The sequence below is a fragment of the Trachypithecus francoisi genome, unplaced genomic scaffold (assembly GCF_009764315.1).
Source record: "Trachypithecus francoisi isolate TF-2019V2 unplaced genomic scaffold, Tfra_2.0 Contig00196, whole genome shotgun sequence".
Lineage (NCBI taxonomy): Eukaryota > Metazoa > Chordata > Mammalia > Primates > Cercopithecidae > Trachypithecus > Trachypithecus francoisi.
Genome location: NW_022680504.1, coordinates 62,584 through 89,671, shown reverse-complemented (window position 1 = coordinate 89,671; position 27,088 = coordinate 62,584). Strand labels below are relative to the sequence as shown.

General features: G+C 47.2%; 2 protein-coding genes across 2 annotated transcripts in view; one reads left to right on the top strand and one right to left on the bottom strand.

Moving 5' to 3' along the window:
- The window catches only part of CABIN1 (calcineurin binding protein 1), a 167,750-nt gene extending 154,666 nt beyond the window's left edge, over nucleotides 1–13,084 (bottom strand). Inside the window, 1 exon segment of the mRNA XM_033199874.1 lies at nucleotides 12,908–13,084. The gene's annotated coding sequence lies outside the window, so the exon portion shown is untranslated.
- Nucleotides 13,085–17,324: 4,240 nt separating this feature from the next.
- On the top strand, nucleotides 17,325–26,116 carry LOC117076337 (glutathione S-transferase theta-4). Its single transcript, XM_033199750.1, has 5 exons — nucleotides 17,325–18,829; nucleotides 20,254–20,341; nucleotides 22,468–22,618; nucleotides 24,160–24,336; nucleotides 25,790–26,116. The coding sequence occupies exons 1-5, from the start codon at nucleotides 18,718–18,720 to the stop codon at nucleotides 25,985–25,987; spliced, it is 726 nt and encodes a 241-aa protein (XP_033055641.1). The 5' UTR covers nucleotides 17,325–18,717; the 3' UTR covers nucleotides 25,988–26,116.
- The last annotated feature ends 972 nt before the right edge of the window (nucleotides 26,117–27,088 follow it).

The following is a 27,088-nucleotide window of genomic DNA, read 5'->3' as shown; positions in this document are numbered from 1 at the left end:
CAGACAGACCTATAGATTTAGTGCAATCCCAATAAAAATCACAGTAGTGTCTGTCTGTAATTATAGATAAGCTGACAGAAAGATTTAATGGAAGGCCAGAGAGATACTAGAATGACCCAGGTTTAAAAATAATAGTAATATTGGAGGAATCACACTACACAATTTTAAAACTTACAATAAAAGCTGTAATAATCAAGGCAGTGTAGTGTTAGTGAAGGAACAGACACATAAATCAATGAAACAAAATACAGAGTCCGTAAGAACCCAAATGAACATGGCCAATTTATTACTGACTACGGTGCAAAAGCAATTCAATGGAGAAAGAATCTTCTTTGCAACAAATGGTTCTGTAACAACTGAACATCCATATGCAAAAAGGAAAAAGAAAAAGAACCTTGACCAAAAATTCACATCTAATACAATAACAACTCAAAATGGCTAAACATAAAATACAAAACAAAGAAAACACAGCAGAAAATCCTTGAAACCTAGGGTTAGACAAGCCTTCAGACAACACAAAAAAACACAATCCATAAGCAAAAAACTTAGTAAACTGAACTTCCAAATTTAAAAATTTTTGCTTTACAAAAGACACTGCTACAAGAATGAAAAGGTCAATCCTCCCACCAAAACAACCAGTAAACTAGGAAAATAATTATCAAAATACTGTTTCAAACTCTGGAACCTGACCAGGCATGGTGGTTCACACCTATAATCCCAGTACTTTGGGAGGCCAACGCAGGTTGATTGCTTGAGCACAGGAGTTTGAGGCCAGCCTGGGCAACATAGTGAGACCTCATCTCTACAAAACACAAAAAAAGTTAGGCGAGGCGCGGTGGACCAAGTCTATAATCCTAGCACTTTGGGAGACGGAGGCAGGTGGATCACTTGAGCTCAGGAGTTCGAGACCAGCCTGGGTAACATAGTGAAAACCTGTCTCTACAAAAAAAATACAAAAAAATTAGCTGGGCGTGAAGGCACGTGCCTGTTGTCCCAGCTACTTGGGAGCTGAGGATGGGAGGCTCACTTGAGTCCAGAAGGTTGAGGCTGCAGTAAGCCGAGATTGTGCCACCGTACTCCAGCATGTGCAACAGAGTGAGACCCTGTTTCAAAAAAATAAATTAGCTGGGCGTGGTGGCACATACTTGTAGCCCTAGCTACTTGTGAGGCTGAATGGGAGGATAACTTGAGCCTGGGCAACATAGCAAGACCTCATCTCTTAAAAAATAAATAAATAGGCCGGGCGGTATGGCTCACACCTGTAATCCCACCCAGCACTCTGGGAGGCCGAGGCGAGTGGATCACGAGGTCAGGAGATCAAGACCATCCTGGCTAATATGGTGAAACCCTGTGTCTACTAAAAATACAAAAAATTAGCCAGGCATGATGGTGGGTGCCTGTAGTCCCAGCTACTTGGGAGGTTGAGGCAGGAGAATGGCATGAACCCGGGAGGCGGAGCTTGCAGTGAGCCGAGATCGAGTCACTACATTCTAGCCTGGGTGACAGAGTGAGATTCCGTCTCAAAAAATAAATAAATAATAAATAAATAAACAAATAAATAATTTTTTTTTTTTTTTTTTTTTTTTTGAGACGGAGTCTCGCTCTGCCGCCCAGGCTGGAGTGCTGTGGCCAGATCTCAGCTCACTGCAAGCTCCGCCTCCCGGGTTCACGCCATTCTCCTGCCTCAGCCTCCCGAGAAGCTGGGACTACAGGCGCCGCCACCTCGCCCGGCTAATTTTTTTTTTTGTATTTTTTAGTAGAGACGGGGTTTCACGGTGTTAGCCAGGATGGTCTCGATCTCCTGACCTCGTGATCCGCCTGTCTCGGCCTCCCAAAGTGCTGGGATTACAGGCTTGAGCCACCGCGCCTGGCCACAAATAAATAAATTTTTAAAAAACTGATCAGGCACTGTGGCTCACGCCTGTAATCCCAACACTTTGGCAGGCCAAGGCAGGAAGGTGGCTTGAGCCCAAGAGTTCGAGACTAGCCTGGGCAACATAGTGAGACCCTGTTTCTACAAAAAAATTTTTAAATGATGGCCAGACTTGGTGGCTCATGCCTGTAATCCCAGCACTTTGGGAGGCTGGGGTGGGAGGATCCTTTGATTCTAGGAGTCTGAGACCACCCTGGGCAAGATAGTGAGACCCCCATCTCTAAAATAAATAAAATAAAATAAAATAAAAATTAGCCAGGCATGGTGGCATGCACCTGTAGTCCCACCCACTGAGGAGACTGAAGTGGGAAGATCACTTGAACCCAGGAGTTTAAGGCTGCAGTAAGCCATGATCACACCACTGCACTCCAGTCTGGGATACAGAGTAAGACCTTGTCTCAAAATAAAAAGCAAATTTTTTTAAAAAGACAAATCAAGTGGAGAAAAAATAAGGAGATAGATGATTGATCTAAACAACAGAATAGAGGAGATGATAAAGATGTATATCAAACTCCACACCTTAATAACAGAAATGATATATTCCTCTCCAGTGCTCACAGCACATTCACACACACACAAAAAAAACTGCTCAAGTCACAAAGAAAACACCTTTCATCAAGTAAAGATACTAAAAAAAGGGCGCAGTGGCTCACGCCTGTAATCCCAGCACTTTGGGAGGCCGAGGTGGGCGGATCACGAGGTCAGGAGATGGAGACCATCCTGGCTAATACGGTGAAACCTCGTCTCTACTAAAAATACAAAACATTAGCCAGGTATGGTGGCGGGCACCTGCAGTCCCAGCTACTCGGGAGGCTGAGGCAGGAGAATGGCGTGAACCCAGGAGGCAGAGCTTGCAGTGAGCTGAGATCGCGCCACTGCACTCCAACCTGGGCGCCTGGGCGACAGAGCAAGACTCCGTCTCAAAAAAAAAAAAAAAAAAAAAAGATACTAAAAACAACACTTGCCAATCATAATGCTTAAAACTAGAATTTACTAACACGACCATCACCACCAACAGAAGAAGAAAGGTGTGTCTATCTAAAAATTTAAGAATCTCCTGATAAACAACTTCCAGATAAAAGGAAATGAATGAAAATGTTGGAGAAATTTAAAGAAATACTAACAGCCAGACATGGTGGCTCACGACTGTAATCTGCTTATGATCCCAGCAATTTGGGAGGCTGAGGCAGGAGGATCACTTGAGTCCAGGTGTTCGAGACCAGTCTGGGCAACATAAGGAGACCTCATCTCTACAAAAAAATTTAAAAATTAGCTGGGTATAGTGGCACATGCCTGTAATCCCAGCTACTTGGGAGGCTGACGCAGGAGGATCGTTTGAGCCTGAGAGGTTGAGGCAGCAGTGAGCAGTAATTGCACCACTGTACGCCGGCCTGGGTGACAAAGTGAGATCCTGTTTCAAAAATAAAAAAATAAAAAATAGATACTAACAAAAAAACACACATCACATGTGAAAACACAATGTAATCATCTAAGGGAAAAATAATTATATGATTATCTCCATAGAAGAGAAAGTCTGACAAAATTCAATATCCATTCATAATAAAAAATGCTCAAGAAAATATAGAAATTTAGAGGTACTTTCTTAATATAATATAAATATACCTTAGTCCTAAAGCCAAAATCTTATTTCGTGGGCAAACACTAGAGGCATGTCCATTAATACCAAGAACAAAGCAAAGATGTCCACTATCTCTGCTACTATCCACTGGTGCCATATTAGCCAATGAAATTAGAAGAGAGAAATCAATTAGAGGTATAAAAATGGGTAAAGGTCAAGCACAGTGGCTCACGCCTGTAATCCCAGCACTTTGGGGGGCCAAGGCGGGTGGATCACCTGAGGTCGGGAGTTCGAGACCAACCTGACCAACATGGAGAAACCCCGTCTCTATTAAAAATACAAAATTAGCCGGGCATGGTGGTGCATGCCTGTGATCCCAGCTACTCAGAAGGCTGAGGCAGGAGAATCACTTGAACCCAAGAGGCAGGAGAATCACTTGAACCCAAGAGGCAGAGGTTGCGGTGAGCCAAGATTGCGCCACTGCACTCCAGCCTGCGCAACAAAAGCGAAACTCCGTCTCAAAAATAAATAAATAAAAATAAAAATATGGGTAAAGAAAAGCTACTAATTGTAGATAATATGATATACTACCTGGAAACCCCAAAATCGATGATAAAATTTATTCAATAATAACTCAGTGGGCTGGGCATGGTGGCTCATGCCTGTAATCCCAGTACTCTGTAAGGCTGAGGTGGGTGGATTGCTTGAGGTCAGCAGTTCGAGACCACCCTGGCCATCATGGTGAATCCCTGTCTCTACCAAAAATACAAAAATTAGCCAGGCGTGGTGGCAGGCAGGACAATCACTTGAACACAGGAGGCGGAGGTTGCAGTGAGCCGAGACTGTGCCACTGCACTCCAGCCTGGGCAACAGAGTGAGACTCCTTCTCAGGGAAAAAAAAAAAAAAACACTCAGTCAAGTTGCACAATATAAGATTAACACATAAAAATCAATAGCCTTCATATATACAAACTATAAAAGAAGACATTATGGTAGAGAAAAATCCCATTTACAAGAGCAACAAGATCATTAAATACTTAGGAATAAAGTTAATTAAAACTGTGCAAGAAAAAGTTTAAATCACTATTAAAAGACATTAAAGTTAACAGTTAACTTGAACAAATGAAATGACATCCCCTGTTCTTGGACAGGATTCAAAAATATAAAGATATCAGTTCTTCCCAAGTTAATTTATACATTCAGTGCAATCCCAATACAAATACTGACAAGATAGTAGACAAGTTGACACTAAAATTCATATGGAAAAACAAAAATTTAAGACTAGGAAAACAAAACAAAAAATTCTAAGGGGGGATAGGCATAACAGACATTAAAACATACTATACAAAGCCTTCATAATGCAATCAGTGCAGTACTGCTGCATACATAGACAAAAAGATGAGGTGCAGAATTAGACTCAAGTACATATGGAAATAAAAAATACGGCAAAGATGGCATCTCAAATCACTAGAGTCAAGATGAACTTTGTATTAAATACTGCTAGAACAGTATTCACTGTTGGAAACAGATAACTCACAATAAACTTGCAAATGAATTAGAAATCTAAATGATAAAAAATGAAACCATACAACTACTAAAGGAGATACTGGTGAATTCCTCTTTAATCTTTGTATCAACACTTAGTATTAAGTAGTAGAGAAGGATCAAATGTGATTTAAAATTCAGAAAAAGAGAAAAGAGTGATACACTTAACTACATAAAAATTTTAAAAATTTTGCATGACCAAAAAAATATTTTAAAAGTCAGAAAAAAATTAAAAGCTAACAAATTGGGAGAAAATATTTGCAACATATACCACTGATGAGGGACTAATATCCCTAATATACAAAGTGCTCTTAAAAACTGAGAAACAGGATGGGCATGGTGGCTCACGCCTTTAGTCCCAACACTTTGGGAAGCTGAGGTGAAAGGATTGCTTGAGGCCAGGAGTTCAAGACCAGCCTGGGCAATACAGACAGACTCCATCTCTACAAAAATAGCCAGGGCTTGGTGGCACACATCTGTAGTCCCAGCTACTCAGAGCGGTTGAGGGAGAAAAGTTGAGGCTGCAGTGAGCTGTCATCGCGCCACTGCATTCCAGCCTGGCTGACAAGAGCACCATACTATTTAAAATAATTAAATAATGTTTTAAAACTGAGGAACACAGCATTATTTACAATAGTCAAAAGGTGGCCTCCTTTAAGGAGGAGCTTTGAAAGAAGCTATGAAAGAAGAAAAAAAAAGAATAGTGGCCGGCACTGTGGCTCAGCCTGTAATCCCAGCACTCTGGGAGGCCGAGGCAGGCAGATCACGAGGTCAGGAGATCAAGACCATCCTGGCTAACACGGTGAAACCCCGTCTCTACTAAAAATACAAAAAAATTAGCTGGGCGTGGTGGCGGGCGCCTGTAGTCCCAACTACTCGGAAGGCTGAGACAGGAGAATGGCATGAAACTGGGAGGTGGAGCTTGCAGTGAGCCGAGATCACACCACTGCACTCCAGCCTGGGCAACAGAGCGAGACTCCGTTTCAAAAAAAAAAAAAAAGAATGGTGAAAGCAACCCAACTGCCCATGGACAGATGAATGGCTAAACAAAACGTAGTATATACATACAATGAAACATTTATTCTTCAGCCTTAAAAAGGAGGTAATCCTGACACATGTTACAAAGAAGAAGGTAATTGCAACATATGCTACAACATGGATGAACCTTGAAGACATTATAGTAAGTGGAATAAGCCAGTCATAAAAAAACAAATATTGTATGATTTCATGGATATAAGGTACCCACAGTAGTCAAATTCATAGAAACAGAAAGTAGAATAGTGGCCACAGGGCTGGAGGAGTGAAGAATGGGAATTCCTGTTTAATGGATACAGAGTTTCAGTTTGAAAAGATTAAAAAAGTTCAGAGATGGACGGTGGTGATGATTGCATAACAATGTGGATGCATTTAATGGCACAAAATGGCACACTTAAAAAATGGTTAAAATGATAAATTGGGTCGGGCGCAGTGGCTCACGCCTGTAATCCCAGCACTTTGGGAGGCCGAGGCAAGCGGATTAGGAGGTCAGAAGATTGACACCGTCCTGGCTAACATGGTGAAACTCTGTCTCTACTAAAAATACAAAAAATTAGCCGGGCATGGTGGCACGCACCTGTAGTCCCAGCTACTTGGGAGGCTGAGGCAGGAGAATGGCTTGAACCAGGGAGGTGGAGGTTGCAGTGAGTTGAGATGGCACCATTGCACTCCAGCCTGGCAATAGAGACTCCATCTCAAATAAAACAAACAAACAAAAAAAGATAAATCGTATGTTGCTTATATTTTATCACAATTTTTTTAAAAAGCTAAAGAACAGAAAAATGAAAACCTGGTAGACAAATGGAGGAAAAATATGAACAGATAAATCGCAAAAGAAGACGCAACTAGCTCGAAAACATATGAAAAAATGTTTGAATCAAAGAGAGATGTATATTAAAACAAAACAACACTGCACACTATTTCTCACTGATCACACTAGCAAAAATTAAAACATGACAGCACACACTGTTGGGGAGGTTGTGGAGAAACAGGCGCTATTCTCATACATTGCTGGACATTGGTACAACCCCTCGGGAGGGAAATTTGACAATATCTGAGAAAATTACATATGCATTTACCTTTCAACCCAGAAATTCCACTTCTAGAAACTACCCTGAATATGTACCTCCAACAATACAAAAATACATAAGCACAGAATTATTCACTGTGTAGCACTGTTTGTAACTGCAAGATAATGGAAGCAGCTTAAATGGCCACAGATAGGAGGGTAGAAAAATAAACTATTATAATAGTTTCTTCATATAATATAAACTGTAATAGTTTATTCATCTACTCTGTGGTACATACTATGGTACATTCACACAATGTATGAATGTACAATGTATGAAATACAATGAATATGCAGCTGTAAAAATTAATGAGGCAATGTTCATAGCAACATAATTCAAAATAATGCATAAGTAGAAACCCAAGATCCATCAACTGATAAAAGGATAAACAAAAGGTGGTACATCCATAAAATGGAATATTATTCAGCCATAAAAATAACGAAACACTGACAACATGGATGAACCATGAAAACATTATACTAAGTGGAAGAAGCCAGTAACAAAATACCACGTACTGTATGATCCTATTTACATGCAATGTCCAAAACAGGCAAATTTATAAAGTCAGAAAGTGGATTCCTGGTTGCCTAGAGCTGGGGGAAGACAGGATGGGAAGTAATTGCTAATTGCTAACGGATCAGGGTTTCTTTTAGGGGTGATAAAAATGTTCTAGGCCGGGCGCGGTGGCTTAAGCCTGTAATCCCAGCACTTTGGGAGGCCGAGACGGGTGGATCACGAGGTCAGGAGATCGAGACCATTCTGGCTAACACCGTGAAACCCCGTCTCTACTAAAAAATACAAAAAACTAGCCGGGCGAGGTGGCGGGCGCCTGTAGTCCCAGCTACTCGGGAGGCTGAGGCAGGAGAATGGCGTAAACCCGGGAGGCGGAGCTTGCAGTGAGCTGAGATCTGGCCACTGCACTCCAGCCTGGGCGACAGAGCGAGACTCCGTCTCAAAAAAAAAAAAAAAAATGTTCTAAAATGTGCTGCGATGATGCTTGCATAACTCTGTGCATATACTAAAAAACCACTAAACTGTATACTTAAATGGGTGAATTGTAAGGTATGTAAATTATATCTCAATAAAGATGTTTTTGTTTATTTGTTTTTTTCTTGAGACAGAGTCTCGCTCTGTTGCCTAGGCTGCAGGACAGTTCTCGCTCTGTCACCCGGGCTGGAGTGCAGTGGTGCAATCTCGGCTCACTGCAACCTCCACCTCCCGGGTTTAAGTGATACTCCTGCCTCAGCTTCCCGAGTAGCTGGGACTACAGGCATGCACCACCATGCCCAGCTAATTTTTAAAATATTTTTAGTAGAAATGGGGTTTCACCATGTTGGTCAGGCTGACCTCAAACTCCAGACCTCAAATGATCTGCCCACCTCAGCCTCCCAAAGTGCTGGGATTACAGGCGTGAGCCACCGTGCCTGGCCTCAATCAAGATGTTTTTAAAAATGAATGAGGTGCCCGGGCGCGGTGGCTCAAGCCTGTAATCCCAGCACTTTGGGAGGCCGAGACGGGTGGATCACGAGGTCAGGAGATCGAGACCATCCTGGCTAACACGGTGAAACCCCATCTCTACTAAAAAAAAAAAACAAAAACTAGCTGGGCGAGGTGGTGGCGCCTGTAGTCCCAGCTACTCGGGAGGCTGAGGCAGGAGAATGGCGTAAACCCGGGAGGCGGAGCTTGCAGTGAGCTGAGATCCGGCCACTGCACTCCAGTCCGGGTGACAGAGCAAGACTCCGCCTCAAAAAAAAATAAAATAAAAATAAATAAATAAATAAAAATTAAAAAATTAAAAAAAATAAAAATGAATGAGGAAGATCTCTATGAATATGGGGTGATTTTCAAGACACACAATTTCTTTTTTTTTGTAGACGGAATCTCACTCAGTCGGTCACCCAGGCTGGAGTGCAGAGGTGCAGTCTCGGCTCACTACAACCTCTGCCTCCCAGTTTCAAGTGATTCACCAGTCTCAGCCTTCCAAGTAGCTGGGATTACAGGTGCCCGCCACCACACCCAGCTAATTTTTTTGTATTTTTAGTAGAGACGGGGTTTCACCATGTTGGCCAGGTTGGTCTCGATATCCTGACCTCAGGCAATCCACCCACCTCAGCTTAAAGTGCTGGGGTTACAGGCATGAGCCACCATGCCCAGCCTAAAACATACTATTAAGTGAAAAAGGCAAACACAATTATCTATAGCATGTCACCTTTGTGTAAGAAACAAGAGATATGAGAAAATACACAACTATCTGTTCACTTGTGCAAAAGAAACACGAGATAATCCAGATACCAAAGTTAGCTATACAGGGTAGGTGGGAAAGGGGTGAAAAGAAGGGGTGAATGGGAACAGGGTGGCAGGCATGAGGAGGGAAAGACACTTCTCTGAGTATACCTTTGTGTGTAGCTCTGACTCTCAGAAATCAGTCATAATTCATAACCCAAGAACAAACTAAAATCAGCTAGGACATAAGGGGAACTCGAAAACAAATATAAACCCTAACAATGAACCTATTACAACTAACATAACCACTCTGAAGGGCATGAGAAAATAAAGAACTAACCTAAGTAGCTGTGGAAAACTGTATCTTGACTGGATAGGCTAAAGACAAAAAGAACTGTGATTCCAGAGTTGGGGCAGAGTAAACACAAGATGAACGTGGAACACCTTGTGGTGCCATAAAGTAAGTGCTCAAAGAAAAAAAAAAGAAAAAAAATGAGGGCCTGCTGATAGGCCACAGAAGCTACCCTGAAGGAGATCCTAACTAAATAGCCAATGCTGTAACAGTAAGCAACAAAAGAATGATGCTAATGAATTTTAACTCATAGAATATAATGCATATCCATGGCCCATACTGACACATAAATAATCAAATAAATAGGCCAGGCGCGGGGGCTCACGCCTGTAATCCCAGCACTTTGGGAGGCCAAGACGGGCGGATCACGAGGTCAGGAGATCGAGACCATCCTGGCAAACACGGTGAAACCCCGTCTCTACTAAAAATACAAAAACTAGCTGGGCACGGTGGCAGGCGCCTGTAGTCCCAGCTACTCAGGAGGCTGAGGCAGGAGAATGGCGTGACCCCGGGAGGTGGAGCTTGCAGTGAGTGGAGATGGCGCCACTGCACTCCAGCCTGGGTGACAGAGCGAGATTCCGTCTCAAAAAAAAAAATCAAATAAATAAATAAAAGAGAGGGTAGATCTCCTTTCAGTAGAACTTGACTTAATATATGCAGAAGGAAAGAGAGAAATAATTACCTTTAGGCAAACACCACAAAGATCTGCAGATGGATAATAAAGTCAGTGGACACAAATTCATGGAGAACCAGAATTTGTGTCCTCTCAATCTATCTCTCTCAAGAGACTCATTAATTAGAAATGGATAGTAACTTTATGGTGTAGAAACCTGGCAGACACCAAGTAAACCAATAGATCAAGGTAAATATCACCAGTAATAAGACATACCAGTATCTTGGACTCCGTCTGATGCACTGAGAAAGACACAAAGATAATGTGTCTTTGTGTTATTCTGGCCAACAATGCATAATCTCACCCCAATCATTAGAAAACACTGGACAAACCTTTAAATTGAGAGACATTAGACAAAATAACTGATGAGTACTCTTTAAAAGCATCAAAGCCAAGGAAAACAAGAAAAGACTAAGGAAGTGTTATGGACCAAGGAGAAATAAGTAAATGCAACATGGGATCTTGGATAGGATCCTGGAATGAAAACACAACCTTAATTTAAAAAATGGTAACATCCACATCACGTCTGTAATGTAGTTAATAATACTGTACAAACACTAGCTTTCTGTTCTTGATAACTGTATCATTATGTAAGATGTTAACATTAGGGAAAGCAGGGTGAGGGACATAAGAGAACGTTTTGTATTGTTGCAACTTTTCTCTAAATCTAAAATTAGTTTAAAAAGCTTAAAAAGAACCATTTTGATTATATATTTATCATCTGTAAGCAATGTGAGGATGGTGACTATGTATTGTTCACCATAAATCCAAGAAATTCACTAAAAGGAGCTTTAAAAAAAAATAGCTATTGAGGCCGGGCGCAGTGGCTCACGTCTGTAATCCCAACACTTTCGGAGGCCGAGACGGATCACCTGAGATCAGGAGCTCGAGAGCAGCCTGACCAATATGGTGAAACCCCGTCTCTACTAAAAATACAAAAATTAGCCAAGCATGGTGGCAGGCACCTGTAGTCCCAGCTACTTGGGAGGCCGAGACAGAAGAATTGCTTGAACCCAGGAGGCAGAGATTGCAGTGAGCCCAGATCATACCACTGCACTCCAGCCTGGGCGACAGAGCAAGACTCCATCTCAGAAAAAAAAAAAAAAGCTATTGAATAATCATGAAAAAGAAAAATATCTATTGATTTCTGACTCCCAGCCCAGCAGTTGCATTTCTTCAGATAGCAGCACATTCACCAGGCTTATTAGTCTAAGCTAGTAAGTTTCCAAACCCCTTACAGTTTCCATGGCCTCAGAACACATGATAAAGAATAACACACTTTGAGACACCAGCACCCTGATACAGAGTGATAACTAGGGGTGTCTCCCAGCCTGGAAGGTGGGAAGCCTATGTCTTAAGCTCAGTGGTGGCAGTGCCTTGGCTGTGTGACTGACTTGACATAGATGCCAGTCTCTGGGTCTGTCTCCCCTCATGTATGAGGCTCTGTACTAGATGAGGGTTCTGCAAGCTCACCAGCCCACCCTTTTTGTACAGCCCAGGAGCAAAGAATGGTTTCTACATTTTTTAATATTTGGGGAAAAAATCATGACACATGAAAATGATACAAACAATATATAAAATTAAAATTTTGGTCCCCATAATTACAATTTTATTGCAACACAGCTACTCTCTTATGTATTGTCTTTGGCTGTATCCACGCCACATTGCCACACTTGAGTAGACACAGTATGGCCCCCCCAAGCCTAAACTACTATTATGAATACTATTATACTCATTATATTTACAATGTAACAATGTAAACATTAATATATTCACAATAAAAGTTTGCCGACCGCTGAACGAGGCCGTTCTAAGCATACTCTATTTCTAACCATAATAATCACACAGAAGGACTCTTAGCCACATGTAACCCGACGGTCCCACACTTATAACCTGTAATAACTCAGGTCCTGAAGAGATAAGTGACTCCCAAAGCCACTTGTGCAGATAGACACCTTGGGAGTGTCAGGTGAGTTCCATCTGGCCAGGGCCCGCCTGCGGCGGGGAGTCAGTGAAGCAGAATGGTCACAATTTTCAGTCTGGAGTCGCGCTCACCCACTTGGTGACTTGGAGCAACTCATTTCACCTTCCCTCGGCCTCAGTTTCCACCCCTGTAAATGGCACTAATAACAGCACTCACCTCGCAGGGCTGCTGTGAAGGTGAAGCGAAAGGTCGCGAGTAAAGGGTTAGCGCTGGGCTTTGCACCCAACAGACGCCAAATCAATGGTGGCTCCTGCGGTTACTGGGAACCACCCCCGAGGCCGGAACCCATTCTAGGCACCTCAAGGCGGCGGCAAGAGCCGTGAAGAGGCCCGCGGGGCAGCCAGGAAGCCCGGCCTCGGTTTCCCCGACGGTGGCTCTAAAGCTGCCGCGAAACCCCCAGCGTCTTTACATAACCCAGCCTCGCGCCTCCAGCCCCTCAGGCCTGTGCCCCCGGCTCTACAGAGCCTCACCCCCAACCCCGGCCGCCTTCAAACCCGCCTTCCAGGAACTCACCAGGCGTCTCCACAGCAACGGCCAGCCCTTCCCGACCACCGCGCATGCCGGCTGCGCGCCTGACAACAAGGCGTGCTCCCATTGGCTCTGGTGCCGGCTGCGCTAGCCAATCAGCGGGGGCGCACTCGCCGCTTGCCCGCTCGCGGGGCTGGTTAGCTGGGGCCCTGCAGACTGCTATCCTTGGGGCGGCGCGTGTGTGTGTGTGTCTGTGAAATGCGGGAGTGGAGCTTGTTGGTTCCGGATCCCCGCCGTGGGTCCTCGCGTGCTTGGCTCAGAGCACCAGCTCGTAGTCGGACTCCCTTCTCCACAGCTTGCGCCCTGAGCAGTCGCTAAATGATGGGCTGTGTGTTATTACCTGGGACATGTGCTCTCAAAACAGTGGAAACTTGGGGAACACTTAGAGCGGAGTGTCCAATCTTCTGGCTTTCCTGGGCCACGTTGGAAGAATTGTTTTGGGCCACACATAAAATACATTAACACTAAGGATAACTGATGAGCTAATAAATAAATAAATAATAAAAATAAAAATCACCAAAAAATCTCAAAATGTTTTAAGAAAGTTTACGAATTTGTGTTGAGCCGCATTGAAAGCCAAGCCGACCAGTGGGTTGGAGAAACCTGACTTAGAGGGAACCAGGGAGGAAGAGCATCCTCATTCATTATATTACCTGTGCCTCTCTTTCCAAAAAGGATGTGAAGCCCAAAAGGCACAGATACAATAGGATATTGAAACAAAAGGCAAAAAAGAACAAAACGTAGTAAATGAACAAGGAGAGAGGGGTGATGGGTGGTGTCAGCATTCCAGAGGTGAAAAAAGGCGACAGAATTGAAGGGCTTCTGTCAAGGCCTTGGGCTGAAAGATGGTACTCTCTTGGGAGCTATAATAATAATAATAAAGCATTGTAGGGAAGAACTTTACACTGTGGTTGAATTCATAGCTGCTTGAGTCTAGCAAGGATGATTTAAATAGGAGTGAATATTGGGGGTTTTTTAACCTCGAAGACAGTAAAAGCATGGTGAAACACTCGGTACAATAAAGCTGTACTGATAAGCTAGAAGTTTTGAAAATTGTTGAGTCACCAACCTTGACTTTGAGTATTGGGATAAACAGTATTGGGGAAGGGTAAACAGAAGCATAAACAGATAGTTTCAAAGCTGCATAGATAACTTTCTGCCTCGGATGCAGCTTCCACTAGAGCCTTATCATGAAAGATGCGCTGGAGAGAAACAGTTGAAAGTAGGTGGGAAGGGTGGTCAAGCAGCAAAAAGCTGTGTGGGGAGAGTCCAGAGGTGAGAAACATGCAGATCATGCAGGAGTGTCAGGATGCACAGTGTTACAATGAGGCAAAGCTCAGGGCCACAGTGGGGGGAGAGCACCCTGGAGAGTTGGGAAGATGCCAGTCCAAACAAGCAAGCAGAAAACATATTGTTGCAGTCTTGCTCGTGCACCACAATGTACCAGTCTCTCATTGTGGGGTATCACCCAGAATTCTTTGTCTCACGACCAAGAAAATTAAGGAGTGTGGCCACAAAGGGTGAAGTTGAAGCAAAAGTTTAATAAGCAAATGAAGAAAGCTCATTACAGCTGGCGGGAGGCCTAAGCAGGTTGCCCACTGTGAGGCTGGGTCCAGGGTTTTTATGGACTGGGAAGGGAAGGAATGTGCTGACTGGTCTTGGAGAGAACACTACTCAGCTTGGCCCCTGGACATTGCCAGGGACCAATTAGGAGCTGAAGTGATAGCCTGGCCCAGAACCAGTCGGGCTGAAGTGATGATTCACAGAGGCTCAGCTCACAGTCTAAAGCACGTCCAAAAAAGGAAAGTGCCCACTGGTACCCACCGTAGCCCACCGTGTACATGTCCACAAAAGGAGAAGAGACTACTTCCTAGAAGCCCACTGGTTATACAAAGGACAAAGGCGTTTCTATGTTGGATCTTGTTCCCTTATCCGAGTAGGCCAGAGGTTTGTGCAAGTTTCCTTATCTGTGTATGAAGCCTGATTTTTCAGGTTGTTCCTCTGTTTAAAGGAGTTTTACTAAGAACCCACCCTAATTACTTAACTTTTCTCTCTCAATATCACTCTCACTACAGTGAAGATAGCAGATTTAACATGGGGAATCTAGATCGAAGACTGTTGCCTTATGGTCTTGGTGAGATCTGGGCCTGAATCCCATCCTTGGTGACTGCAACGATTCATTCATATTCAACTCAAACATTCCCTGAGGTGCTTGGGGAAGCAGGGCACCATGAAACACACTGGCAGATGAATGAGTTCAAAATAGTTGGGCCAGGCGTCCAGGGGAAGAACTCCAAGGTCTAGCTATTAATGAGAGTCCTTAGCAGTGGTTAGGTAAAAACACAGCAGGCACAGGCATATTCCATTAGAAACTGACTTTATTAACCATATAGACTGCACACACTGAAAATCAGAATTTGGTGTTTCAGTGGTGCACTAAAGGTAAGGATCATCAAAGGTTTATGCAGGGAAACAGTGACCACCACAGTGTCCAAGGGTCATTAGAGGAAAACTCTGCATGGAACATCTGGAAGGCTACAGAAATGGAGACTCCCTATAGGCTCCCCCACACCGCCCCTACATACTTTGACATTCAACACACTGATAGGGTATTTAGATAAGAGGGTGGGGGCCTCATTCATTCAGTTTCAATGCAGCTTCAGCGCCAACATTGCATTTCCAGGTTTGGCATTCTGGGACATGAGTTTTACAAGGTGCCTAGCTCCAGAAAATTATCAGCAAGAGTTAAGAGAGAAGATGAAGTTCTCTTCCCAGGAATATCCAGAGAAGGTCCCTGAAGCCCAGCCTGCCCTGTGCTCTGGCCCATTACAGCAGACTATGAACAGGAAACAGCTCAAAACTGTTGGAGAAGGGCTGAGCAACTCCTGGAGGTCCAGAATTCTGGGAGGGCAGGTGAAAGGAGCAGCAATGGGGCTCGAGCTCTTCCCGGACCTGACACACCATCCACTTTTGCAAGACAGAATGGCATCCCTTTTCAGCTGCAGCTGGTAGGGTTGGCTTGGGGTGAGCCAAGTGGCTGGGCTGGACCCCATGGAGTGGGTGCCAAGGACGAGGCTCTGCACTGAGCCTTCTCTCCTTTCTGCCCACCAGGGGAGCACCTGAAGCCTGAGTTCCTGAAGGTGAACCCCTGGGGAAGGTGCCTGCCCTCAGAGATGGCGACTTCCTACTAGCAGAGAGGTAATGGTGACCTGGTGACCACCCAGGGTCAGAGCCAGGATCTGCCTGGGTTCAGGCGCTCCTTTCCCTGGGTTGGACATCTTTCCAAGTCACAGCATCCCCTTCCTCATTTCAGCTTGTGTAGCTTGGATGCAGAGGCTGGACCCACGGGCACCTTTGGGCTAAAGCTGGAGGCTGGAACCTGGCTAGAGCCTTAGCCATCTGGAGCTGCCCAGGTGGGGAAAGGGCATAGGTCACCCAGATAAGCCTGGACAACCTGAAGCCAGCAGGAAAGGCTCAGGCTTGAGGCTGGCTCCTCCCCAAATGTCCCCAGCTCATCCTTTCAGAGTCCTAGGAGCTGGGAAGGCCCAGGGGAGACTCCACTTTCAATCCCAGCTCCCCACTTCCTCACTCTGTGCCCTTCGGCAAATCACAGAACTTTGTGTGCCAGGTTTCTCCTCTGTAAAATGGGGTGGGGGGAATAATGTAACCACCTCTCAGGGCTTACCCAAGGATGGAAAATGGGCACCTAGTGCTCTGGGGCACTAGGAAAGGAACTTGGGCAGGGCTCACATGGCAGGCCTGCCTCTCTCACTCTGAGTGGGGACCCTGATGCCAGGGAGTGGGGCCTGGGCATGGAGGGCAGGATGGTGCAATAACTGGGAGGGGAAGTGGAAACATGGGCCCAGGGAGGATCGAGTTGGAAATGGAGAAACAGAGTGGTTTGGTCGTGGGGAGACACTGACTGGAGGGAGTTGCGGTATAGAGGGGTCCTCCCCTGAAGGGGAAGTTGGGAAGAAAACCTGGTCAAATCACCATGAGTATGAGCAATGAAGCCGCCTGTCCCTGACAGGCTGGAGAAAAGATCTCTAACATCTCCTGCCCACAGCATGGTCATCGTTTTATACCTCAGTCAAAAGTACCAGATGGAGGCACACTGGTAACCATCTGACCTGCAGGCCCGCACCTGCATGGATGAGTACTTGGCATGGCAGCATGTCACCATCCAGCTGCCTGCCACCAATGTCTACCTGTGCAAGGTGAGCTTCCTGGGCCTGTCATGCAGGCTGGGGCAGGAGTTTGGACCCCCAGAAATGGAAGGTACCAATTGGCACATATTACATATTAGCTTCACTTCCACTGCTCTGAGCAGACATCACTAATCTATCACAGTACTCCGTCCCCTAAGCCGGAATGAATCCTCAGAAACCTTCTGAACACAGAGCCCCAGAGGACATCACTAATGAATGGCAGCCGGGAAGGGATGGTGAGGAGGCCCAAGAGGATTCCAAGGGTCTGGATTAAGTTGCTCCTCTCCTCCCAGCCCAGTCTCTCCTGCCCCACTTCTCAGGGCAGCCTGCAGATGCTGCACAACTGGAGTGGCTGTGGGGAGGCTGCCGCTAGCCCTGCAGCACCTGGATGGGGAGGTGCTGGTGGCCAGGCCCTTTGTGGCAATGGAGCAGCTCTCCCTGGAAGATTGGTGCTGATGGAGGTGATGGAGGTGAAGCTCTCCTACCCACCTGCCCTCTGGGGAGACTCTGGGCACAGGGCTAAGCCCCAACCCCAGCTGTCCTATCTTCCCTGCCCACTGCTGTTGGCTGTGACCTCTTCCAAGACTCCCCGGCTACAAGAGTGACGGGCCCGTGTGGAGGCCACCCTGGGTACTGAGCTCTTCCTGGAGGCCCACAAGCTCATTCTCTAGCCTCGGAACCACAATGAGGCTCGGCGGGACCCCCAGCTGGCCCAGAAGCAGGTGCAGTTGCTGCAGGAGCGGCTCCGCTGAGTGGGTGCAGCCCACTCCACTGCACCCTGCTGTCTGCAATAAACATGCTGCGTGCTCTTCGCTTGTCTCCAGGCTTACTCTGTCACTGGAAGTGGGGTGAGTCCCATTTCTGAGCCTAGACATATTAGATCACACAGCATAGAGTGAGTGGCACTCAGTCCCCCACGTGGGGCTCTAGTTACTTTCCTGGGCCACCAGGTGCACAGTCTGGCCACTGCAGACCCAACCCAGGCCAGGAAGTTTCTGGGCTCCTCTGCATGGCACACACTGGTTGAGTGTCCCCTGACTTCCTGGTGGTAGTGTCCCCACTGCTCCCAAAGCTCCCAGGTTCCTGTGTCTCTTTCTCCCAATTCCTTCTTAGTCAAAGTTCAGGCTCCATTCACCTATGGATACTCCCAGTCTCTACTTCTGGAATCTTCCAGGGATAATTCTTATTGCCTCCTCCTCATTCTGGACCCTGCAAAGCCCCTTTCATCAGATTCTGCAATGAAAGTCCAGCCATGGGAATTCCCAAGCATACTTCCTTCTCAGACAGGGTGTCTGTGAGGTGGTGCCACGGGGCACAGACATATGTTGAAGGGGGAGACTAGGGTCACAGCTGCCACACCTTTGCCACAGGCCTCTCCCGAGCCTACTCCTGGGCCTCCTTAGAATCCTTGCTGCTGTGAGAATTGCAGGCTTCCTGGCCTTATGACAACACAAAGGGAAACAAGAAGTTTCCCTGGGGAACACAGGGTCCTGGGTCCAGATTGGAGAGGGCACAGGGCCAGGGACTCTGGCCAGACATAGGCCCAGGTCTGTGGCTGGCCAGCTGTGGCTGTGGCTGTGTCTCAACATGGCCCTGGAGCTCTACATGGACCTGCTGTCAGCACCCTGCCGTGCCGTCTACATCTTCTCGAAGAAGCATGACATCCGGTTCAACTTTCAGTTTGTGGATCTACTGAAAGGTCAGTTCCCACTGCTACCCGGCAGGCCTGGTCGTGGGGGAGGCAGGGCACACACATTGGGGTTTTTCTTTTTTTCTTGTTTTTTGATGGAGTTTTGCTCTGTTGTCCAGGCTGCAGTGCAGTGGCACTATCTCTGCTCACTGCAACCTCCACCTGGTTCAGGTGCGTCTCCTGCCTTAGCCTCCCAAGTAGTTGGGATTAGAGGTGCTCGCCACCACACCCAGCTAATTTTTTGTGTTTTTAACAGGGGTTTCACCATGTGGACCAGGCTGGTCTCAAAATCTGAACCTCAAGTGATCTGCCTACCTCAGCCTCCAAAATGCTGGGATTACAGGCATAAGCCACCACGCCTAGCCTGATAGGGGCGTTTCTGAGGAGCAGAGACAGAGACAAGGGAATCACCCTAGAGGTACCCAGGGAAAGAAAAGATGCCAGGGGGCTTGTAGGCTGCATCCCTGTCTAGCCTACCTTAGTCATTCCCCACTAATGACAGTCCCCACGCCGGAGATGAACAGGCTTTTTGAGGAGAAGGGGGAAAGAAGAGCATGTGGGACTCCCTGGGCTCCCACTAGGCACCCTGGCTTCCTTGTGGGAGTCTAGGACCTTGTGAACTCAGCACCTGCCCGCCACGTTGGCAAAGGGGGCAGAAGAGCAGTCTGTCTACACCCGTCTTCCCCAGTGTTCAGAACGGCTCAGGGCTCCACTGACCCCGAATGAGGGTCAGATGGGTGGGCTCCAACTCCATCCTGAGCACAGAGGGGCTCCAAAACCTCAACCTGCAAAAGCAGAAGCCTCTAGAACACAGAGGAAGAGACAGGAAAGCTTTGGAAATTCATGGGGTGCAAGTGGAACCCCCAACAGGAAGTAGCTGGTCCAGCAAGAGTTTCAATTCCTGCCCCCACATCAGGTTCCCTGTACAGATGACCCCGATTGTGTCTGAGAGGCTTCCCTTTGGATGTCCAGCTGTGTGCTGGGCCTGGCTTCCTTAAAGAGGGGACAGAGGAGTGAGGGCGATGGGAGTGGGGATGGGACTCAGTCCCTCAGGGCTTCGGGTGATTCAAAGGCTGTGGCTTCAGATCCAGCTTTGGGGGTGGGCCCAAAACTGGAGGCCTCCCCCAAGCTGGGGGAAGCTGGAGGGGGAGGCCTCCAGCTTCTGGGCCAAAGTGTCGTCCTGGTCCTTGGACACAGGTAGGAGGCACGGGAGTCACCAAACCTAGGGTAGAGTAGGCTGGGAGCCAGCAGTTCTGATCCCAGTCCGGTTCTGCAACTGCCTTGCCCTGTGACCTGGGGTGAGACGCGATGTCCCTCTGGGCCTCAGTTCCCTCTTCTTGAGAAAATAGAGAGGGAAGCATTTGTGTCTCTGGGAGTCTCAGTTCTCTCTCCCCTGGAGTCCCACAGCCTCAGACCTTCCCTGCCCCTCCCAGGTCACCACCACAGCAAAGAATACGTTGACATCAACCCCCTCAGGAAGCTGCCCAGCCTCAAAGATGGGAAATTTATCTTAACTGAAAGGTGAGTCTTCCCCAGGGCCCTTGCACCATCTGTCTCTGCTCCTCCTGGGAGACACGGTGCAAGCATTTGTCTATTTCACCATGGAAAACCTCACACATACACTAAAGGAGAGTGAATACTAACTAATGAGGGGCATGAGGAACCCCACAAACCCATTGTCCAGCTCCGACTGTTGCCAACTTGGGGTCCATTTTACATCATTTCTGTTCCCCTGCTTTCCAGATACCCCATCATTCCAGTCATAAATGTTTAGGGGCCAGCTCATACCTGTAATCCCAGCACTTTGGGAGACTGAAGTGGGTGGATGGCCGGAGCTCAGGAGTTCAAGACCAGCCTAGCCTGGACAACATGCCAAAACCCCCATCTCTACAACAAATACAAAAATTCACCAGCGTGGTGGCCCACACCTGTAGTCCCAGCTGCTCAGGAGGCTGAGGTGAAAAGACTGCTTGAACCTGGGAGACAGAGGTTGCAGTGAGCCAAGATTGAGCCACTGCACTTCAGCCTGGGCAACAGGGCGAGACCCCATCTCAAAAATAAAAATAAGTAAGTAAATAAATCAATCAAATGTTTAGGAACATACCTCTCAGAGATAAGAGTTCTTTAAAAAAAAAAAAAAAAGGCAACAGGCTGGGCATGGTGGCTTACACCTATAATCCCAGCACTTTGAGAGGCTGACACGGGAGGATCGCTTGAGGCCAGGAGTTCACGACTGCAGTGAACTCTGATTGCGCCACTGCACTCCAGCCTGGGCTAGGAGAGAGGGTAGGATCACTACATTACCATTAAGATACCTCACAAAATTAACAATAATTCCTGGATTTCATCTAATGTCTGGCTCCTGTTCAAAACTCTCTGATTATCTCCTAAATATTTTCTTGGCAGTTTGTTTGGATCAGGATCCAAACAAGTTCTGAATCTTGCAGCCGGTTGCTTTCTCTCCCGCCACTCTCTAATCGGTAGCTCTCTCCATGCCCTGACCTTTTTACCTTGGCAAGGTTGCTGTTGATGATAATAAAGGAGCCCTTGTCCTGTGGAGGTTCCCACACCAGCCATCAATCAGCAAGGCCTAGGACACCCCTCCGAAGCATGTCTCCCCTCCGTCCCCTTCCCTCTGTCCCCATGACCTCCACCATTCCCAGACACCACAACCTTCCCGATACTTGCTGGCCCCACTGTTGTTCATTCTGCCCCCTCGGGCTCACCCTCCATCCAGCACCAGAGAGATGGATCCTGTCATGCCCTGGCTTATATAACACCTAATCTTACGGATTAAGTCCATAACCTCCCTGCATCTCCTGGGCTACCTCTGTGGCCTCCACAGTGTCTCTTGCTGCCTCACCACTCCCCAACCACCCCCACCCTCCTTCCAGTTGCACCCACCTACTCTCCATTCTTCAGATTCACCTTGCTGCCCTTACCCTGGTATTTCAGCACGTGTTTTTCTTCGTTGGTTTTTTGAGACAGAGTCTTGCTTTGTGGCCCAGGCTGGAGTGCAGTGGCACAATCTTGGCTCACTACAACCTCTGCCTCCCAGGTTCAAGCGACTTCTGTGCCTCAGCCTCCCAAGTAGCTGGGATTACAGGTGTGTGTCACCACACCCAGCTAATTTTTGTATTTTCATTTTAGTAGAGACAGGGTTTCACCATGTTGGCCAGGCTGGTCTCCAACTCCTGACCTCAAGGGATCTGCCTGCCCTTGGTCTCCCAGAGTGCCAGGATTACATGTGTGAGCCATCGTGCCTGGCCTGTTTCTGTTTTGAAAAAGGATCTTGCTACTTCACCAAAGCTGGAGTGCAGTGGTGTGATCTTGGCTCACTGCAGCCTCAGATTCTTGGACTCAAGCGATCCACCCGCCTCAGCATCCTAATATGACACGTGTTGTTCCCCTTGCTGGCCTACTGTTTGTTATACCACCAGCCCCCAACTCCTACTCACCCTGCAGGGCTCCTTCCCTGCCCTTACTGACTATTAGACAGACAGCTCTGGTGAAGGCCTTTCCCGGGGCCATTTGGAATTCTCCTTGCTCTGGAAGCCCCAGCAGTTGGGCCCAGGGCATATTGGGGTGGTTGATGTATTGGCACTCAGGAAGGCAAGGGCAGTGCCCCTGACCAGCCCTTTTTGCAGTGTGGCCATCCTCTACTACCTGTGCCGCAAGTACAGCGCTCCATCACACTGGTACCCGCCAGACCTGCACGTACGTGCCAGTGTGGATGAGTTCATGGCTTGGCAACACACGGCCTTTCAGCTGCCCATGAAGAAGATAGTCTGGCTCAAGGTGAGCAGGATCACTTCCGGAGCCTGGGGGACAAGGGCACAAGGGAGTCAGGGAGGCTGGAGGCCAGTTCTGGCCCTGCTGATTGCCGGTGAACTCTAGTAAGTAAGTCTCCCTCCCTCTCTTGGCCTCATTTCCTCAGCTCCTTCTCCTGCCTGCCTTACGGAGCTGTCAGGAGTGTGGACTGAAACAATGCGCATGAAAGAGTCTTATTAGGGTGAGGGAAGGGCATACAGAAGGGGCTGATATGACTCACCCAGGACAGCATTCAAGGCGTTTCATTCTGAACTAGAGAATCTCAGCGTCGAAAGGCCCACAGAAGGCCAGGTGTTGTGCTCACGCCTGTAATCCCAATACTTTGGGAGGCCAAGGCAGGTGGATCACTTGAGGTCAGGAGTTCAAGACCTACCTGTCCAACATTGTGAAACACTGTCTCTACTAAAAATACAAAAACAATTAGCAAGTGTGGTGGTGGGCACCTGTAATCCTAGCTACTCAGGAGGCTGAGGCAGGAGAATCGCTTAAACCAGGCAAGTGAAGGTTGCAGTGAGCTGAGATCATGCCGCTGCACTCCAACCTGTGTAACAAAGTGAGACTCCATCTCAAAAAAAAAAAAAAAAGCTCATAGAAAATTTGAAGATGGCCAGGCGCAGTGGCTCATGCCTGTAATCTCAGCACTTTGGGAGGCCAAGGCGGGCGGATCACAAGGTTGGGACTTCGAGAACAGCCTGGCCAACATGGTGAAACCCCATCTCTACTAAAAATACAAAAGTTGGCCGGGCGCAGTGGCTCAAGCCTGTAATCCCAGCACTTTGGGAGGCCGAGACGGGCGGATCACGAGGTCAGGAGATCGAGACCATCCTGACTAACATGGTGAAACCCCGTCTCTACTAAAAAATACAAAAAACTAGCTGGGAGAGGTGGCGGGCACCTGTAGTCCCAGCTATACAGGAGGCTGAGGCAGGAGAATGGCGTAAACCTGGGAGGCAGAGCTTGCAGTGAGCTGAGATCACACCACTGCACTCCAGCCCGGGCGACAGAGCAAGACTCCGTCTCAAAAAAAAAAAAAAAAAAAAGTTACCGGGCATGGTGGCACGTGCCTGTAATCCCCGCTACTCCAGAGGCTGAGGTAGGAGAATCTCTTGTAACCAGCAGGTGGAGGTTGCGGTGAGCTGAGATCCCACCACTGCACTCCAGTATGGGCAACAGAGTGAGACTCTGTCTCAAAAACAAAACAAAAAAAAAGAAAAAAGAAAATTTGAAGATGACAAATAACCAATACATGTGTCTCTACATCGAATTCTATGCCTGTGACAGGCATCACTAATCAGTCACAGGACTTACACCTGCTGAGCTCCCCAAATCCTTGTGAACACATGGTTCCCAGCAACTTCCACCAATCAGAACTGCTACAAGAGGTGAAACTACTTTATGTCCTGGGAACTGTCCAGTATCTATCCAGCAGACAAGAGTACAGAGACCTGGCAGAGCAGGTGGCCCTGGAGTGCAGCCTCCTCTTCCCTCCTCTTCCCAACCCTGGCCAGTTGCTGATCCCAAAGATAACAGGGGAGGAAGTTTCAGCTGAGAAGATGGAACATGCAGTGGAAGAGGTGAAGAACAGCCTGCGGCTCTTCGAGGCGTATTTTCTGCAGGATAAGCTATTCATCACCGGGGACCAAATCTCACTGGCTGACTTGGTGGCCGTGGTGGAGATGATGCAGGTATGGGGTGGGGTGGAGGAGGGTTAGACCTTGGGCAGAGGCGGGAATCCTCTGTGACCAGTGGGGCCATCACTTGAGGATAGGCTGGAGAGGCGGGAAAGGTAGGTAGAGTTGCCATGGGGGTTGTGGGAGCCAGGTCTGGGGGCCTGAACTCAATCTGGGGGCAACAGGAAGCACAGAATATTGTGAATCAGGGAGGATCACAGTTCTCCACACTTGACAAAGATTCTTCGGTGTGGGAGGAGCTGGAGGGTGAACCTGGGACAGAGAAGAACACTGCATTTCCTGGTCAATCCACCAGCATCTCAGATACTGCCTCCTCTTGCTGGACTCTCCAGGAAATGTTCACTGGCCCCTGGGGTTCCTTCTGGCCCTGCCTCATTCCCAGAGCTCCAGACAGACAGCTATGGAGGACAGTTCTCCTGGCTGGGTCTGAGGGGCATCCACTGTGCATTTGGAGGCACACCTGAGTGTGGGGCATTTATGTGGCCTCTCCATGCAGGGGAGGGTGACCAGTTCTGCCTCTCAAGACACTGGCCAGGGTCTAAACTGGCCATCCTGCACACCAGCTAAGGCACTGCACACTGACCAAAGAGACTAATTTTCATATCAGCCAGAGCTAGGCCCAGGAGGAGGCACCTGGGATCCTGGTGGCTTGGCCAGGAAATGCAGTGTTCCTATCCTCATCCCAGAGATCTCTGGCTGATATGAAAATTACTCTCTTTGGTCTGTTTGCAGTGCAGACCAGCACCAGGAAAACTCATTCTGGCCTGCCCCGAGGGCTCAGACATATGCTTCGCCCCCACCCCTTACATTTCACCCACCACCCACCCCTTCTTGGGCTTCCCAAAGACCTTGGGTGCAAGGCCAAACTCCGGGGTAGACTGTCTTAGTGAGCCAGCCAAACTGCAGGGTAGACTGTCTTAGTGAGCCAGCCAAACTGCAGGGTAGACTGTCTTAGTGAGCCAGCCAAACTCCAAGGTAGACTGTCTTAGTGAGCCAGCCAAACTCCAGGGTAGGCTGCTTGCCAGGTCTCCCATTCTAGCCCCTGAGCCTGATCATAGTGGGAGGCTAAACATGGGGAAAAAAACCTGAGTTCTCTCCCTCATGCACATATACACCCCTGGGATAAAGGGTTTCCTTGGAAGAAGGCAGAATTCATGTGAGGTCGCAGGCTGGAGAAGTGGGAGCTGCCTGGGCCGGGAGCCCTCTCAGCATGGTCCAGAAAGCTTAGAACAAGAAGACCAGTGACCAGAGACCCTGGGGGATTCCGGATCCTCCATCCCCATGTACATCTATTACATAGTCTGTGGCCCCTTGCTCAGGCCTTGGGGGTCAGCAGCCTATTTCTTTGCAGAGGCAGATGTTGGAGGCAGGGGCCTGAGGCTGTGGGAGAGGACCCAGGTGGGGCTGGTCCCCAGGCTGACCAGATCTTCCTCTTTTCTATCCACAGCCCATGGCAGCCAACTATAATGTCTTCCTCAGCAGCTCCAAGCTAGCTGAGTGGCGCATGCGGGTGGAGCTGAATATTGGTTCTGGCCTCTTTAAGGAGGCCCATGATCGACTAATGCAGTTGGCCAACTGGGACTTCTCAACATTGGATCAAATGGTCACACAGAAAATCTGTGAGTTTCGGGAGAAGTACTTGTGATCCTAATTGCAGCCATCCTGCAGGGCCTGGCTGGCTCAACAATCTAAGCCACCTTCCTTAAAGGAAATGCTAAAAAACACAAACAAAAACAAAAAAACTGTTCTTTGCCTAATAAAGAGCTGGAACAACCATCACAGCTGCTGAGCAACAGATAGTTGGCACATGCACAAGGTCTGATATGGGAGTGGGTGGTGGTTACCGATCCTTCCAATGTCCAAAAAGAATTTTAAAAGTAAAGGGTTAATATGGTTACATTGTCAGTAATAATACCCCACTTTCAGTAATATATAGAAAAACTACAGAAGATCATCAAGGAAATAGAGGACTTGAAAAGCACTATAAACCAATCGCACACACTAGACATGAACAAAATGTTCTACCCGACAAGAGCAGAATAAGCATTTTTCTAAAGAGCACATGGAATATTCTCCAGTATAGAGCGTATAATTGGTCCTAAGTCTCAAATTTAAGAAGATTGAAATCATACAAAGTATGTTCTCTGGACACAATGCAATCAAGTTAGAAATCAAGAACAGAGAGAAAAGTGGAAAATTAACAAGCACATAGAAATTAAACAACACACTCTTAAACAACCAGTGGGTCAAAGAAGAAATCACAAGGGAAGTTAAAATGTATCTTGAATGAATAAAAATGAAAACACAACATGCCCAAATTTATAGGATGCAGCAGAAGCAGGGCTAAGAGCAAAATTTATAGCTGTAAACACATAAGTTAAAGAAGAACAATCTTGAATCAATAACCTAACTTTATACCTTAAGGAACTAGAAAAATAAGAGCAAACTAAAACCAACACCAGTAGAAAACAGGAAATAATAAGATTAGAATGGAGATAAATGAAACAGAAAATAGAAAAGCAATAGAGAAAATCAATAAAACCAAAAATTGGATCTTTGCAAAGATCAACAAAATTGGCAAACCCTTACTTAGAATAGCCAAGTGAAAAAATTAAGGCTCAAATTATTCACCAAGAAAGAAAGTGCAGGCTGGGTGCAATAGCTCACACCTGTAATCCCAGCACTTCAGAAAGCAGAGGCAGAAGGATCACTTGAGGCCAGGAGATTGAGACCAGCCTGGGTAACA

Coding starts and splice junctions, on each gene's coding strand:
- LOC117076337 (XM_033199750.1), top strand. CDS start 18,718: ATGGCCCTGGAGCTCTACATGGACCTGCTGTCAGCACCCTGCCGTGCC. Junction 20,342..22,467: donor AAATTTATCTTAACTGAAAG/GTGAGTCTTCCC, acceptor CCCTTTTTGCAG/TGTGGCCATCCTCTACTACC. Junction 22,619..24,159: donor AGAAGATAGTCTGGCTCAAG/GTGAGCAGGATC, acceptor AACCCTGGCCAG/TTGCTGATCCCAAAGATAAC.